We start from the raw sequence: 16666 nt of genomic DNA on the forward strand, positions 1-16666 counted from the left end.
GTAACTAATTATAACTAATATTTTTTAGATGGAGGCCGAATGTTTTGAAGCACACATTCTTAGATTACTCAATGAGTTGGGTATAGAACTTTTGCTGAAAAATTTACTATACATTGTATTTTTCGAGCGAAGCGAACCATAACCGGCTAAATATCCCCTGACTGCGAGGGGAAGTGCAAATACATATACCGCACGGGCGAAGCCGCGATGGAAATGCTAGTATATATATATATATAAAGTATAAATGAGAAAGAAGTTAAGGAAATAAAAGCTGAAATCTGAAGATTTAAAGGAAACATTTTTCAAACTTCGAAAAGCTGTTGTTTATTTATTACAAAAAAAAAATCAACGAGTTTTCAATACTTATATAGAATTTTATGAAGCTGAAGACAAAACATTTAAGGGGAAAATGAATTATTAGTGAGCGAGGTTTTCGAGGTAGCAAAACGATTAGTAAAACTACAGCAGTATAGTAGGACTTAAAACGATTTGAGAATTTACGAAGTCCTTAAAGTAAAAAAAGAAATGGCAAAAACACTACAAACTGGTAAACACTCTCTCCATCATTGACAATTCCTATTTTGTTCATTATTGATGAAAAATGGTGGATATAAAATGGCGGACAGTGAAGATTCAGACAAAAAATTGAAAAAAATATTTACGAACTTCGCATATTAAAGGAAATTTACCTGACGGAACTGTGTACATTAATGTGATTCTCTCGCTATACTGCCTAAACTTTCTCAACGAATTCAGACTGTTTATTTTTTAATTATTTATTTTTTTTCTGAATTTTTATGGGCATCGACTGCTAAGGTCATTAGCCCTCGTCACAATCTTTAAAAGAAACTACTATCACCATCTGGATCGTCATATGTAAGGGTGTAAAGGGCCCTTACATTTTATTTAAAAGCACAAACTACACAAAACATTTAAGACATAAAGACAAGGACAATCACAAACACTTATGGGGTGTAAACGGCCCCAATATTACAATTTGAGATAGGTTCCCAAAAGACCATTAAATTAAAATTAGAATTAAAACTTATCCTACCATATCTTTCTTTCTTTCTTCTACGAGTTTCATTTATAGTTTGTTTAAGCACCCTCGGGGCGACCAGAACCGCCGTTGAGCAGTATATCAGTCGCGCCAGGGTGCCGTGGCAGTTGAATCTTTCTTAAACTAAAAAGGAATCTTTCTTAGATTAAAAGGAACAGTAGTGAAGATTTCAAATTGGAAAAAAGTTTTCAATAGGAAGGGGAACGTCCTAGAAGGTGGTGGATATCAAAGTAAGGGATTTGAAATCACTCGGAAATGTACCGACAAATCTGACTACAAAATGTTCGTCTGCTGTCAATTAACGCGATTTTTAACTTAAATGATGTTTAGTGTGTTATTCTATAAAATTGATGTCTGGCTTTAATTGTCTGGGTAATATTGTGGATGATTACGTTCGCATAAGAGAAAGTTATTTTGGTTACGAATCAAATTTTAGGTAAGCACAATGTTAAAGTAGTTGATAATTTACGGATAAATATTCTTACCAACTTAAATAAATTTATTTAACGGTAATATAATTTTAAAAATATATTTTTAATAGTAACTAACCTATCTCTTGATATGCGTTTTTATTTTAGTAAAACGGCTTACAAAATCATAAAAATTGCTGTAAACTTAATTAAGTTAACGACCCTATAATTTATGAATATATAAAAGTTATGAGCAAAATTGTGTTACAATCCTCCATTACGGTTATCCGATTTTTAATGAAAAATATTATACTAGTGTATAGAAAAATATTAGTAAACACTCAGGAAAAAATTAATTACGAAATATTTTTAAAACTACTATAACTGGTCGCTTTTCCAATCGATTTCCCCATGGGTTATCTTAGTAATCAAAATATAGAATATAATGTTAAAAGACTTACCGGTAAAAAAAAAATATTATAAGACTATTACAACATTTTTCGATTCAAGAAAATTGTGATAATTTGCGTAGTCGTAAAGATGATTCGGTGGATAAAATATTGGCTCTTTTATTCATATTATCAAATTTCATTGAACTTTGGAAACGGCCGCTTACGCAACCCACGAAAACAACCCTTAGAATCCTGAATTATATAAGATTTCATTAACTAAAATATTGTCGGGAACAGAATATTTAGTACACTAAAATGGGACGTTTCAATAATATTGTTAATATAAATATTAAAAGAATATTAATCGATAATGAAAAGGAAATTTGAAACTAATAAATGTTGTAATAAGGACTTCACTATGTACTACATCATAATAAGAACTTCATCACAGTTGTTGCCACGGTGATCGACGAAGATCGTTATGTGACAGTGAGAAAAATCGAAAATGTAACCGGAATGAAAAAAAAAAAACTGCTGTATCCCGAATTTTAAAGGAACATTTGAAAAAAAGGACGCAGGGCGATGAGTTCCATACCAACTTAAGGAGCAGCAAAAAACAACGAAATTACTTTCTCTCTTTAAAAGAGAAGGCGAGCAGTTCTTGAATCGAAGGACTGCTGATGAAACATGGAGGTGATTTTGAACTTAAACTGAAGTCACAGAGCAGTGTTTGGAAGAGTCAACATTCTTTGAGACCAAAGAAATGTCGCATGCAGTCAAATTTGAAGCAAATTATGATTTTTCTCTTACGATAAACAGGGTATTATTTCAACGGAAAGAGTCAACTGGTATTACTGTGACTGCTATTTACTACAGAAACCTTATTCTAAAGATTTTACTACCGAGAGTTGGAAACTACATCCAAAAAAAATCGATAGTGGTGTGTCATTATTGCATGACAATGCGTCACCACATATTGCAGGTTCTGTCGTTGATACTTAAGTCGATTTCGTTTGGAGAACCCTTCATCATTCACCGTACAGTCCTGATATGCACCTTCAGGACTTCGATCTCTTTCGAAAGTTGAAAGAACGTTCCCAGGTATACGCTAGCATGCATTTACATGTGGAGGGATTATATTGAAGAGCTGTAAATTTTATATGAATTTAAAATTCTCCTAAAAATAGTCTGTTAAGGTAGTTTTTACAATCTTATAATATAAATTTGGGAATAATATGTTCTAAATTACTCAAAAAAAATATCTGTTAAAATCTGTAACAAAACATATTGTTTGAAGAATTTATTTTCTTCACGCTAAAAATATTTTTACTCGTATAAACGGTTAAAATTTGTAAAACGATTAAAATTCGTAAAACGATTAAAATTTGTAAAGTCTTTAACAAATATCTGTTTCTGTAGTATATTAGTACCGACTCTATTAATGCAGACTACATTCAAGTAAGCAATAAGAACTAAATTACTTACTTTGGCAGAGTTATGAAATGTATAAAAGTCCATCGTATCAGGTTGTGCTACATTATATATTCAATTAAATTTTGTTCAAATACTTCAATATTTGCAAGTTTATATTCTAAATAAAAATTTACTGATTTAAAACATATATATTCTGATATAAAAAATATATATAATATTCATTAGTGAAATTACGTTAAACAAATGCCCTCTTGTGATGAACGTTCTGAAGTTGCAACTGGAGATGTGTGAATTTAAGTGTATTGTACGCTCGTGCTAATTTTAGGGTTAGATATATCGTATAGAACAACGAAAATATATAAAAATAAAGAGGTTTTTAATTGAACTGTGTAGGAAAGAAGGAATTTTACAATCTATAATTTCAATAAATAAAATCTATTAATAAAATATTACTTTTTGATTACTTACGTATATATTATTCCTTTTTTGATTCTGAAAAAAATATATTAGCTTTAATTTAGTATAGTATTATTGGAATTCACAATCTATTTTTTTATTAACTAATATTTTCTTTCTGTTTTTGTTCCGTACACTGATGACTCGGTATTAAATATAGGTTGGAAAATATAACATAAATGATTATTTTAAGAGAGGTATAAGAATCCTCTGTCGATGACTATTCTAAGCGAAAAGTGGTTCGTGTCAGTAATGTGATAAAAACATTATTTTATTGATCGCCTTATTTACTTTAAAGATTACGAAAGACTTATGATTTCTAATTACTAAATTATGACTAATTAGTTCTTCAATAGCTGCATGCGTACCTATAAAATTATGAAACTTGTGTTATAGTATTTTTATGAAATTATTACCTGGTGGATCACGTCAGTGTTGCATCATTTGTATAAATTACGAGGCTCGGATGATAAATTTTGTACACTGGCGTACTGCACGGAGACAAAAGGTAATATCGAGTAGAGTGTGGCAGCACATTATACCTAAAATTCCCCTCTACATAACTGGGATAATGCGTTGAAATCCGTTTAAATGCAGTTAAAATGTAGTCGAGTAAGGCCAATTTGTCAAAACGGTTAAAACAACGCGAAGTTATAGGATTTTTAACAGCAGAAAAGTTGAATCTTACGAATATTTATCATCGTTTATAAGCGGTATACAGTTGTGCAACTATTCACTGGAGTAATGTGAATAGGTGGGTGTTGAAATTTAGTCAATGTAAAGCTGTTAATGCGACAATTGAGGACGCACCTCGCAGCGGACGACCGGTTTCTGTGACTGATGAGAAACGTCGAAAGGAGGTGAATGATTTCAAACTGACCGGCGAATCACTCAGCGAACATATCTGAAGAACGAGTAGGCCATATTATTGAACAATTGGATTAACGTAATATCTGCGCACGATGGGTAACGCGCAAACTCTCTATGGCTCTCCATAAGCTGAATTTTGAGTCTATTTTCCATCTGCTGTACTCGCCGGATTTGGCTCCGTGCGACTTTCACTTCTTCCATCATCTCAAGAGAGATCTCAAAGGTAATCATTTCATCACCGACGATGAGGTGAAGGAGGCTGTGGCCACTTTGATCCTAGAAAGACCGCCAGAATTTTTCAGTGAAGGAATGCAAAAACTTGTCACACGTTGGGGAAAGTGTATCATTCCAAACGGAGATTATATTGTAAAATAATACTGCATTTTGTAGCTACGATATTTTACTTTTATTCGTATTTATTTCATTCCAATATATATTTTGGTTCCAATACTAAGCACGCATGTACAAAATTTATCAGCCGAGCCTAGTATTACATAATTCTTTTTATCATTCGTTACTTTAATATAAAATAAGCCGAATTTAATATTGAAATCCCCCGAACTAAGACTTATTCTGTCTTCGACCTCTTATTTACTGTATGTGGTATCACAGACGAAAAAAGACAATGATAAGTGAGACATCTCTTTTACGTAAAAGTAGACAGGACCCGACACACAAATAATGGTATTTGTCTCAATTCTTTGTTTAGTTACGTTTCGTAGATTTAAACAGTGTACTGTATACAATAGAGTGAAATATTGTAGTATTTCAAAGACAAAACACCAGTGATCATTTACTTTTAGCCGTAGCTTTACGAATCTTTTGATACCGATAAATAATGATGTAAAATAAATGTATTAATTCTAATTCTAATTCTGTTTTAAGAGCTATTATGTCCAAGGCAATTGGTAAGAATTTTTCTCTTCTGTTTCTATTGCATTAATAACCTTTTCTATAAACAATGTTAATAAAATAATTATTGTTTATTTTCATTTACCGAAGCAATAATTTTCTGCTATTCATATATTTCCATATAGATGAAAAATTCTAACCGATTACAAACTATATTTTTTAACAATTTCATGTTTAATTAATTCGTACATAATATTACTCTAAGCAAAAACTTTAATCACCTCAAGAATATTCTAGCTTCGACTGGAATTATTTGGATATATGTTTTTAAATATGCAGCCGAGATGAAAATCAATTTGTAAATTCTGAAGATGTTCACTCAGCTATTGGCTTTTGTTATTTCGATTGCTATTAGTTGTGTTTAACTCATTATTTGCATTGTCGTTTATCTATAAACTGTTAAATAAAAATTGATTTGAAGTGCAAGTGAAAACGAATTTCTGCAAAATATTAAACTTGTGACCCAGTTTGATTGCGAAATTTTTTTTCTTCACTTTAAATTATGTTCTGTATTAAATATATGTATGTATGTGGCATGCTAAAAAAGTCAGTATCTGTTGTAATAGGCGCGACTATTTTTGCATTTGTTATATTCAACTGTTATTCAATTCATATAAATAAAATTTAATTGATTATATTGGTGTTTATGTACAAAAAACAAGAATCTGTTTTCTTCGGTGTTCGTGAAAAATAATAGGATATTACAGAAATCGATGGCGAATCCCGTGCGAGATTTCGTAATCTTCTACTATCTTAACATCTACAAAAGCTGAAATAAAATTTGAAAATATTGGCATAAAACTAGCTACAAGGTTATTATCTTGTTTGCAGCAAGATGGGGATCCTCCTCATTATGTTGTTAGTAAAATTTTATCTCGATAAAAAATTTCCTGAACGGACAGGGCGCTAAGGAAAAACGTGTTGATGTTATTTGCCTTGCAAATATTCAACCTGCGAAATTGTTAACCACATGGTTTCTTCAAATGTAATTGACCGGAAGAACCTCAAACAGTCGATTTTATAAAACTGGACAAAACTTTATATTAGTAAATGTATAACTCAGCGATTAAATCCTGCCACGAATTAATAAAAGCAGAATTACAACACAATGAATAAAACAATATTATTATCACGGAGTTCGGTAGAACTTCGTCGGCAAGAGGCGACAGCGGCAGCGAACTACGTTTACAGTTCCAAACATTACCTAACCTAGCAGTGAAACGAAAACTGGGGAAAACATTATATTTCAGTTCAGTTAGATTAGTAATAAAAAATACTTTCAAAAAATACCTCGAATTTGCTTAGACAACGGTTTTTTTCCATTTGGTGAACCGCGGGACTCGAATACGTCATTTTATTCATTATTTTTAATCTACCTTTACGAATCGCACCGTAGATAGCAGTACTTGATAGTACAAAGAAGCGTACAAAAACTTGATAATGTACTGGAAATAAAAGAAAATATGCTACATGCATTTTTTTTTAATTCTAAATTAATAACAGATATGGTAATAAAATATATTCTAATGTTATCGGTATTTGTTTTGTTTAAATTTTATATATTAATTTTTTTCTTACTTGTGGTGGGGAGTCTAACTTTTATCCCACCCGTATATTTATGATAATTGTTGCAAAAATAATATATTCTTACATAATTTTATCCGGGATTGCGTCAAGAAGGTCAAGAAGAGTCGGTAATATTTTATTTTCGTTTTTACCGAGATACTCCTCATAAACCTTTAATTGAATTCTAAAATAAAAATGAAAACAAAGAAAATTATTAAAAAATTATAATGTTCAATTTGTTTTTCATTATATAGTAAAATTACAAAAAAAACTGTGTAATTAACTTTTTTCCTAATCTATACAAATAATGCAATAAGCAAATTTGCTGATATTTTATAATATTCTAGTGATATTTTTTCTTAGGTTTCGTAATATAATAAATCAAAATGATAAGAAATAGTTTTTAACCGACGATAGAAATTTTGAGATTTTCCCAAAATTTGTCATCACTGTTTACATTTCTATTCTACTTTTTAATTTGATATGCACTTCTTGTATCATTTTCTTTCTAGCAACCAAGCTGTTCAATTTTCTACTTCCAGAATTTAAGGCAAAATAAGTGTTAAATATTTCTTTTAACTTCTATTTTCTATTTTTTTTTTTTTTTAATATTATAAATTTATAACAAGTGTGTAAACTCAATAGAAATTAAATGTAATTAATTAAATTATAAAAACAAAAGCAATTAACTCATTTGATCGATACTTAAAAATTATAGCAGGATGTTCATAAAGTCCTTCCATGATTAGAAAAATTTATTAAAAAAACAAAAAAAAACTATTAGGTTTACAGCTGTGCGGTTTTGCGGAAAAAAAGAAAATATTATCAAGGTTTTTTTATCATATCAATAAATAAAGTACAACATATGCGCCTTTTGTCACTCGTAGAATGCCCAACCGATAAACAATTTCACGCTATGTCTTGGTCAACATTTCTTCGGTAACTCTAGCAACAGCTTCAATTATTCTCCGTCTTAATGTGTCCAGATCAGCTGCAAGTATTGCATAGACTCTGTCCTTAACATAACCCCAGAGGGGTTATATGTTGCGGCTATCCAGGAACATGTTAGTTGTTATTGATTAAAATGTTATTGTTATTGATATTAGTTGCGCGATGAAAAAGAAGGGACTAATGATTCTGTTGTGCATCAAACCGCACCACACATTCACTGTACGAGAATCTCTAATTTTTTCCGTCGTAAAGTATGGAATTTTCTGAACCCTTATTCTTACATTATCCCTTTTTACTTTCCCTGAGGTGTGGAAAGTAACCTCGTCTGAAAAACATAACAGATAGCCGCCCTGTTCGCGGAAGATCAACTACACTTCCACTTTCCTTAAACTTTGCATACCACGCAACGATACTTTACTATCACGTGCTAGTCGTATCTATTCCCTTATAAAATTTCGCTGCACAGTTATCGGTAATTTCGACTCGTAATATACATTGCGTTTTCTCCTGGATTGACGCCATCATATAAAAAAATGGATCACATTGCCCTCTACCCTTCCACTACCAGAAGCAAACCAATATAAAAAAAAAATTCATAATTTTTGCTTTGTTTTGCCGCAACCCGCACAGCTGTAACTGTAACACATTTTTTTAATCATGGAAAGACTTTGACAATATATATATACATGTGGAGTTAGATTATGATGTTTACTAGATATAAGCGTTAATAATGGAATGAGTTCCTAGTAATCATTTCTTTCTAAGAATTATTATTGTACTAGAACCTTGGTCTTTATGTAATATTTCTTGTTAGTCTCTTTGTAGAACTCACCAAGATAACATTTACGTTTATTAAATAAGAATCAGGTTACGCTAAATGTTTTAAACTAAAGGAATATTAAATAGTAATAATTAATATTTATAATTAAAAACATATTAAATGTAAATGAAATAAAATCGTTATTTAGAAACGTAATTCGTTAAGAAAACTTGTGTGTATAATTATTAACTATTTTTTTATAATAATTTCACCTTCATGCTAAATGGGCTTTTTACACTTAATGGTCTTATTGAGCATGTTTTTAGCTATATTTTTAAGGGGGTAACAAGTCCTAATCTTGTTATCTCTGATATAAATCAGGATATGCCCTTTCTTAAGTTATGCATGTGTTTTTATTTTTGTTAAAAAAATAGGCCAATCTTCATATTAGCTGTTATTTTGTACAAAAATATTTTTTTTGAAAAAGGAAAAATTCAGAGATAGGCCGTTATATACATCTTTATAAAGGCCAAATTTTAGTTTAGTCTTACATATTTAATTTGATTCCTTATATATTTAATTTGTAAAAGGATAAATTTTAATTAACTTATTTTGTAGCTACGGTATTTTACTTTTTTTAGTTTTTATTTCATTCCAATATTTCTTTTGGTTCCAATGCTAAGCATGCATGTGCAAAATTCATCAGCCGAGCCTAGTATTACTTAATTCTTTTTATCATTCGTTACTTTAATATAAAATAAGCCGAATTTAATATTGAAATCCCCCGAACTAAGACTTATATTTTACTAACTGGGGACGATAACTTCTTATTCTGTCTTCGACCTCTTATTTACTGTATGTGGTATCACAGACGAAAAAGGACAATTATAAGTGAGACACCACTTTTACGTAAAAGTAGACAGGACCCGACATACAAATAATGATGGTATTTGTCTCAATTCTTTGTTTAGTTACGTTTCGTAGATTTAAACAGTGTACTGTGTACAATTCAATGAAATATTGTAGTATTCCAAAGACAATGATGGTTTATAAGTTATCACGTGCTTTAATAAGGGAATTTTTGTGAATTATTTCACACCAGACTGGGAAGGATTGTATGAAACAAGTCTACAGAGTATGACCAACCGTCGAAATTTTGCTCATTTATTAGGTTTGGCCCAGCGACTGATGGATCTTGGGCCAGTCAAAGAATTTTCCAGTCAAATAAACATCTAATGTGACTGCACTGCTCTTGAGAGCAGTAATTAAGATGTCAATCTATCGCCTATAATTGTAGGTGTTGGAATAGCACCATGGTACATAGTGGTAAAATATTTCATTCGGTCTTACCAGACTATCCACCCTCCAGCATATTTTATATTTTAACATAGTAGAGATTTTAAGTTTACCAAAACAAAATTAATACTAACTAGTATTATAATGAGTTAAGTCTCCAGAAACAGAATCCAGGTTGTCACTAGGGACCCAGAGAACATGTAGCGAGAGAAATGCAAGTTAACTGATAATCAATCCATAACCACGGATTCAGCTATCTGAACATTAGTATTCAGTGAGTAGTTTTGGTGAAACTGGATTAAAACAAGAACTGTAGTCTCATTACATAATATCGATAGCTTTTCAGAATAATGAAATGTTAGTAGGTGCACTAAATACATATAAAACTGCTCTACATTTTGATTTGACTTGTATTCCTTGCACTTAATGTTTTGTTGTCCTCTACCACACAATGTCTGATTCACTTATGCCTGTGTCTGCATAAATTACTGAGTTTACAGCTTTAAACCTGTTTTGTTTCTTTTTTATGGAATTAATGAGATGAGTAAAAAAAACAAATCCTTTTCGGCACGCCAAAAGGCGGAGGTAGATTTCACCGGCGCTAAGTAAGGAATAAAAAAGATACTTAACTTAAGTTAAGAAAAACTTCAACGTTACTCAATACGACAATGGTTGCATGTGAAAAAGTTTCACACGTTTACCATACAAGCCCCATTTTCTTATAATTCCAGTAACATTTTGGTCATCCCTTGTCGTAAGGGTTGGTCATATTAAAAAATGTTTCAGACTAAAGTTTAAGGTATTATTTAGAGGACTAACGACCACTTTAAACCGATTCGGTACTGTACCTATTAAGGGAGGTATGTTTTTTTTTGTCTTCGAAACCTCATTTTTCTTCTATATCCTGGGCCAATGGTTAGTAATATCAAAAATTTTTGCTTATATAAGTTTTAGGCATTTATCCAAAATATATTTATCCGTATAGTAGAATAGCATCTTTATATCCAAACAACGGATATAAATTTATCAATTTGAAAGTGATTGGCGCAAAATTACTGCAGTTATCGTGTCCATAAGAAAGTGAAATTTATATATATATATATATATATATATATATATATATATATATATATTTAACTTTTGAACTGACGCTGGTTTTGGGGTCTGGCGGATGTGAAACGCGAATATAAGTTGAAATTTTCCGGAAGTCGAATCATGGTACCCATTATAATAGGTAGCTTTTTTTATGAATCTACCTAAATACTAATCTTTGTTAAATTACAGATTGGACAAATTTATTAAATAACAAATGGTATATAATATTTGTAAACCTAAGGAGTTCTTAAGGTCTATATTTTAGAAAAATAAATGGTGTCGGTACTTACACATCTTCTTTATAATATTTACTGCAAAACAAATAAAATAGATAAAAACAAATACCTGATACATAAAAAAATTTGATCTAAGCTTCAATAACATAAAAAATCTTACAGATCAATAACTATGAGTATGTCTATAATTAATATTTTCTGAAATTCCTCTTGTTTATTTACACTCTTTTTTTTTTAATAAAAAACTGATGTACTTATGTTCACACTAATACGCGAATACAATGTTTTGGAATCTTTTACATCAGCACCGTCACAAAGTCATAGGAATGAAAGTGGTATTATCATATAGTTATAATCTACATACTTCAATTGCTTAAATGAATAACTTACAATAATTGTATTAAATTATGGAGATTTAAAAAAAATATATTCTGAACTTTAAAATTTACAGCAAATATAAAAATAGCTTCCCTAAAATTCATCATATAATGTTCATTTTCAAATTGTTATAAATTCATGTATAAAATTAACAATCTATAATGAAAACATTAAGAAATTTGTATAAAGTTGCTAAAATATTACATTATCGCATTTTCATTGGATTTCTATCTACAGATATGATTCATAAATCAGAATTTTAAGTTACATTACATTTTATGAATCAAATGTTATCAGAAAAACTAACGATAATCAGTTGAAAATAATTTTAATTTAAGTGACTAAAAACTATTTTGTTATATTTTTAATTGAAAAAAATGCATCTGATGGTGATTGATACATCGGAAATCCAGAAAAATGTACCCTTAAATTAATGGCAGTTACTCATTAAACATTAAGTTACGGAATTTGCAAGATGTCGCAAAATTATGATACTACTCAATCTAAATTGAAGAACTAAATTTTGTTGAAGGTGTTGAAAACGATAGGCTTCAGATTGAAGATGATTTTGTACCTTAGAATGTAAACTGAATGCATTAAGAAAATTGTTATATTTGCGATAACCTAAACAAGTCAAAATACATCTCACACTTTTAGCCAAAACTATTCAGTTGCCACCAATCAAATTACCATCATTTGACAGTAACATTCTTTGTGGTAATATTACTTTGCTATGCTTAACGACTTAGTTCATTCTATAAGTGATCTCTCTTATTTTAATAGTTGCATTATCTTTATTCTTCATTAAAGGATACAGCATTTGAACGATAAAAAATTTACCCATCACAAATGAGATTTACCTAGTGAGAATTAATTTATTAGAAAGTAGATTTAGTAATAACTTACTTACAGTCATTCATTATGTTGAGAAACTCTAATTTCATTTCAAAGAGAGTCTTTGTCTAGTACTTTTCAGTTTATTAATATGATCAGTTAATCCGTAAATTCACTTAAAGCCATAAATTTTCCAACTGACGTTGAACTTATCGTAACAAATTCTAACTTCCCAGCTAGACCCTATCATACGTAAGTCAATTTTTATTTATATTTGAAAATCCTCACCTACCGATTGATGTTTTTTCCATGTTAGGGGTGATGAGGGAAGCTCAACTCCAGATTTTTAACATCCCCCTCCCATAGATTTTTGAAAAACTCAAATAGTTTTTGAAATGCGTTTTTCTCTGAATATATGCATTTTAGGGAATAGTTTTACAAACAAAAAATGTAGAAGACATTCTTTTCATGTTTTTGACGTTATGTCGTATATTTGAAATTGAAATACTAGGTGCCGCTGAAATTGTAAAACCGTGTCTTTTCGGTTTCTTCACCAGAAAAAAATTGTTTTTCGTCTGTATTGCATTTTTAAAAGTTGTTAATCTCAAAAATACAGACAACTTTTATTTATACAATTTTCTTGTACGACTTACAGTTTTGGAGCTGTAGCTTGTGAAAGTGTGAAAATGTTGTGAATTGGGCACGTGTTCGAAACTGGTCTACTCGTTTACAACTTCGTTTACAACGTTTTTTACAACTTCAGCGTTACCTAGTATTTCAATTTAAAATTATACGGCATAATTTAAAAAAAAACATTAATTGTAGAGGAGAATGTCCTCTACATTTTTTGTTTGAAAAACTTTTCTCTAAAATGGATGAATTCAGAGAAAAACGCATTTCAAAAACAATTTGAGTTTTTCAAAAATCTATGGGAGGGGGATGTTTAAAAATCTGGAATTAAGCTTCCCTCATCACCCCTAAGGCATGAACAAAATATCAATCCGTAGCTAAGGATTTTCAAATACAACCTATTTTGATGGCAAATTGCCTGTGCTATAAGTTATGGAAGGAAAGATTATTTTGTTCAAAAAATGCAGAAATTAAAAAAAAATAAGACAAATATTGGAAAACATAACTTTTAAATAGGATTTCAAAAACACGCTTCACTCACATCCAGTAGTTCACGTAAATTTAACGTTACTATAAAGGACAACCAAGGAAACTTACCATAATATTTTAATGAACTCATAAAAACCTGCTACTTGGTTATCATATGATGTCAATTTTCTGTCATATGTATAATTCAAATCATTATATTTATAAACGTAAAACAACATTTAAAAATAAATATTGATCATTGCAAGGAGATTTAAGAAAACACAAATATTTTAATTGTTTACACCCTGGCCATTTTATCAAGGAATGTGTCAGTAAACACACGTGTAAAACGTTTTTGGAAAGATAACATTTATTAATTCATGAAACATTTTCAACCCCTTCTCAGAAATCACATTTAGAAATGAATAAGGAAGTTTCACTGCAATATTCCGAAGTAAGCTAAAAATGAAACTAGTTGATTCTCTTAACAACGCCAAGCAAAGATATTTAAGCTTGGGAAAAGCAAGTTTACCACATTTTTTTTCTCAATAACAATAATTGTCACTTAATTGATGAAAACTTAAATTTAGAACATGTGTCTGAATCTACATGATTGGGTAACTTCAGATTTATATGTCTTTCAGTTACATCATCCCATATTAAAAACCAAGTTTAACAATTAAACGAATTTTATTTCATGGTTCAGTTTAATATTAAAGTATTTCATCACTTAAAGATAGATTATTGATTGGTCCTATTGTTCAGCAGTATTTTCACAGTAATTCTCAGATTTAAACTACATAATTGTTTTCACTGATGAGCCAGTGAAACTGTATAGGCAAATTTTGGACACATCTAGACAGCAATCTACTAAGAATTTTATAGCGATGTCCCACTGACCAAGATTTAAAACCTTATACGATACGAACTGTAACTTATAGTTAAGCTAGTGCTTCTAGTAGTCCTTCTTAGCTACTAGATGTCTTAATCAGATTACTAAGGACACCAAGGATGAATCTCCTGCTCCCGCAATCTTACTCTTTAAGACTTTGGGGGTTTGTGTCCCCATGGCCCTATCCTCTGCAGCGTTTCTTTAAATTAGACACCCACCTTTTATAAAAACCAAATACACCACACCAAGAACACTATACAAATTACCCATACCCATACCCTATACAACATATACCCATACACAGCTACACAACAACTTCCTACACAGTTTCTTCTAACACCTACACTCGGTGATGCAGCGACACATAACGCAACGCAACCGTGACCCAAGGTGGAAACTATCGTATCGATAGGTGGATGGCTCTACGTACTGAGTTTCAAACGATCTCCTCTGGGCACCAGGTTGAACCTAGTTGTATGACGCCCTAGCTCCAGTACGCGTGCACTCTGCTGGAGTAGTCTGTTAAATCATTGGTACTCGGGGAACCGTTTGAAAAAACCAACAGAACCAAGGGTTTGAAGAGACTTCGACCGACGTTGTCAGCCGAAGATTTAAGTCGTAATAAGGACACTTAAAATGTTAGGAGACTGGTAAATTTTCTTGTATACTGTTTCTTGTTTTGAGATAGTAAAGTAAGGTAAACTCTTTTGGAAAAATTTCTCCCTTCATAAAAAATAAGAGCGTCAAACAGTTTGTGGGTCTCCTAAATCTGTTAAAAGGCTCAGGGGTGGCACACTGCTTGTTAAAGTAATTAAGGAAAACAATGCCGAAAACTTACTCCCCCTTACTTACTCCCTTAAGTATACATGGACTGACTGAATAGTTTAGCCCCATAACACGTTAAATTTTAGCTAAGTAATCTTTCATCATGACTTGGATGACTTTGATATACCAGTAATTACGGAAGAGTTGTCATAAGCAGTCAGTCACGTCTGTGCAGGGAATTATAAGAAGGGAGAATTGGGTTGATGTACCATCAACATCGTTAGTTCTGACTTTTTTCAATTCGGCCGTTCTTAACCGAATAATGGTTACCTTTCTGTTCGTGTGACACTATATATATCAAACCCCATACGCTGCTTCCAATGCCAGGGGTTTGGTCTCACCAAAATTGGTTGTAAATTGGAACAGGTCTGTGCACGTTACAGTTGTACTGCACTGTTTCAGAAATGACCCCTTTATAAGGAAAAAAAGCTATATTGGAGATCATTAATCAGCAGAAATTGTCCTTTCCTGTGACACTTCGGGAATAGTGAATCCCTCAGCATGAGAAATCGCATACAACTTGGTATTAATTTCGTACAGGCTCTCCAAAACAACGTATAAAAAGAGAAAGAATGCTTATCGTATAAAGAACTAACCAAATTAGTAGAAGCTTTGTTAGAACAAGTAAAGTCTCTCACTCTCTCACATCTACTATTGCTGTATTGAGTACTAGCAAGAAGGCAACTTCTGCAAGAAAGACCGGTAGTGATTTACAAAAAAACAGGTGCACCACTATATAAGGTTTCTGCTGCACCGATTACGCAGCAAACTACTAAAATCCCTGTGAAGTGATTTATAAAACTATCATCGCCTTGCACAGCATTTCTGTCCTCCCGGACTTCCAACCATCCCTAGTTCTACAAGCATATGGTGTCAGATGAAGTGCCCAAAAAAGCAAAGCACTTATCCTAAAGGCTTAAAGTTAAATCTCTGCTTATTGAACGGTGGGTCATACACGTTGTCATCTTTATCAGGTACATTTTCGTTCATCGATCTCTAGTGTTTAGCATCCCTGCTTCCACGACTTACCTGTCGCGATCACAGACCGATTGATATCTCGGTAGATAATAGTAATTTGCCTCAGTCAGCCACGCAGATGGGGGTTTGGGAAAGCAGACGGGATCGAGTACAATGATTTTTTTTAGCCAATACGGTAAAGAGTGTTACCGCGATCTACCAACTTCCCAAGTTCACATACCTG

General features: G+C 31.5%; 1 protein-coding gene across 3 annotated transcripts in view; it reads right to left on the reverse strand.

The window, feature by feature from the left end:
• The window catches only part of LOC142333251 (uncharacterized), a 113021-nt gene that overhangs the window by 60851 nt on the left and 35504 nt on the right, over window positions 1-16666 (reverse strand). For all 3 annotated transcript variants that reach the window (XM_075380251.1, XM_075380252.1, XM_075380253.1), the window contains 3 exons: window positions 11493-11513; window positions 7186-7284; window positions 3765-3788 (listed from right to left, as the gene is read on the reverse strand). In XM_075380251.1, coding sequence (XP_075236366.1) covers window positions 3765-3788; window positions 7186-7284; window positions 11493-11513 — 144 coding nt within the window. The remainder of the gene's footprint in view (window positions 1-3764; window positions 3789-7185; window positions 7285-11492; window positions 11514-16666) is intronic.

Source organism: Lycorma delicatula, chromosome 12 (assembly GCF_047948215.1).
Source record: "Lycorma delicatula isolate Av1 chromosome 12, ASM4794821v1, whole genome shotgun sequence".
Classification (NCBI taxonomy): Eukaryota; Metazoa; Arthropoda; class Insecta; order Hemiptera; family Fulgoridae; genus Lycorma; species Lycorma delicatula.